The sequence below is a fragment of the Egretta garzetta genome, unplaced genomic scaffold (assembly GCF_000687185.1).
Source record: "Egretta garzetta isolate BGI_Z169 unplaced genomic scaffold, ASM68718v1 scaffold1194, whole genome shotgun sequence".
NCBI lineage: Eukaryota > Metazoa > Chordata > Aves > Pelecaniformes > Ardeidae > Egretta > Egretta garzetta.
Genome location: NW_009259522.1, coordinates 199,176 through 200,415, shown reverse-complemented (window position 1 = coordinate 200,415; position 1,240 = coordinate 199,176). Strand labels below are relative to the sequence as shown.

The following is a 1,240-nucleotide window of genomic DNA, read 5'->3' as shown; positions in this document are numbered from 1 at the left end:
CAGCCTCTCGCCTCCCCTAAACGAGGACAAAGACCCCGCGTGTCCCTCCGAGCCGTGCCCCACGGCCAGCGCCACGCAGACCTTCGAGTGGATGAGAGTGAAGAGGAACCCGCCCAAGACAGGTGAGTCGGGGGGGGCGGGACGGCCCCCAGCCGGGGCAGGGGGAGGTGGGGGGCAGCTGCCCAGCCCTGCCAGGGAAGGTGGCCTTCCCCGGGGCTCCTACCTAAGGTAGCCGGGCTCAGCTTCCAGGGTAATACGGGTTTGCTTCCCTTGGGGTTTTTGGTTTTGCTGGGTTTTTGGGTTTGCGTTGGTTTTGGTTTAACACCAGCTCAGCGCTGAGGAAAAGCCAGCCAGAGATTTTCCAGGCGCCTCTGATGGAAGGTCCCTGGGCTCACTTTCCCGCAGGCCTAAATGCGGTTTAAGTCCAGCTCAGAATAGGAAACGCTCCGGGCTTCCTGCTTCTTCCACAGCCCTGGCTTCCACCTCCCCTATTGTTCAACTTCCTTCTCCGCAATTTTCCTTAAATCACACGCAATCTTCCCTCCTCCCCCATCATCGCCCTCGCCCTCCCCTTCCACTCCTTCCCACGCACGTTCAAGTTTCATGACAGCTCGCAGGGAACCGGGGGGCGGTCGGCAGGTCGGGGGGCAGCTCCGCGGAGCTGTAGCCCTGGGCTGGGAAGCCCGGGGGCAGCTGAGGATCCGGGAGGGATCAGGAAGCTGCGGGCGGTGGAGGGACCGGAATGTCCCGGAGAGGAGGGGAGCGGGGGAGCCCCCCCGTCCCAGAGAGGGAGTTGCTGTGGCTGCTCCTGCCCTGTTGGTGTTTGCTCGTTAACAGCTAAAGTGTCGGAGTACGGGCTGCTGGGCCAGCCCAACGCCATCCGCACCAACTTCACCACCAAGCAGCTGACGGAGCTGGAGAAGGAGTTTCACTTCAACAAGTACCTCACCCGGGCCCGGCGGGTGGAGATCGCCGCTACCCTGGAGCTCAACGAGACCCAAGTCAAGATCTGGTTCCAGAACAGGCGGATGAAGCAGAAGAAGAGGGAAAAAGAAGGTCTGGCCCCGCTTGCTGCCTCCAGGGCTGCCAAGGAAGCGAGTGAAGCCTCGGATCAGTCCAACTGCACCTCACCTGAGGCCTCCCCCAGCTCCGTGTCTTCCTGAGAGGCGTCCCTGCAGGGGCCCAGAGACCAGCCCGGGGCTGCCCTCGAGGGGCAGCTGCCCCCCGCAGAGCCCCGCAG

General features: G+C 63.4%; 1 protein-coding gene across 1 annotated transcript in view; it reads left to right on the top strand.

Moving 5' to 3' along the window:
* LOC104125068 (homeobox protein Hox-B1) overlaps window positions 1–1,163 on the top strand; it is a 19,735-nt gene extending 18,572 nt beyond the window's left edge. The window contains exons 2-3 of the mRNA XM_035893013.1: window positions 4–122; window positions 838–1,163. Of these exons, the coding sequence (XP_035748906.1) occupies window positions 4–122; window positions 838–1,163 (445 nt within the window). The remainder of the gene's footprint in view (window positions 1–3; window positions 123–837) is intronic.
* The last annotated feature ends 77 nt before the right edge of the window (window positions 1,164–1,240 follow it).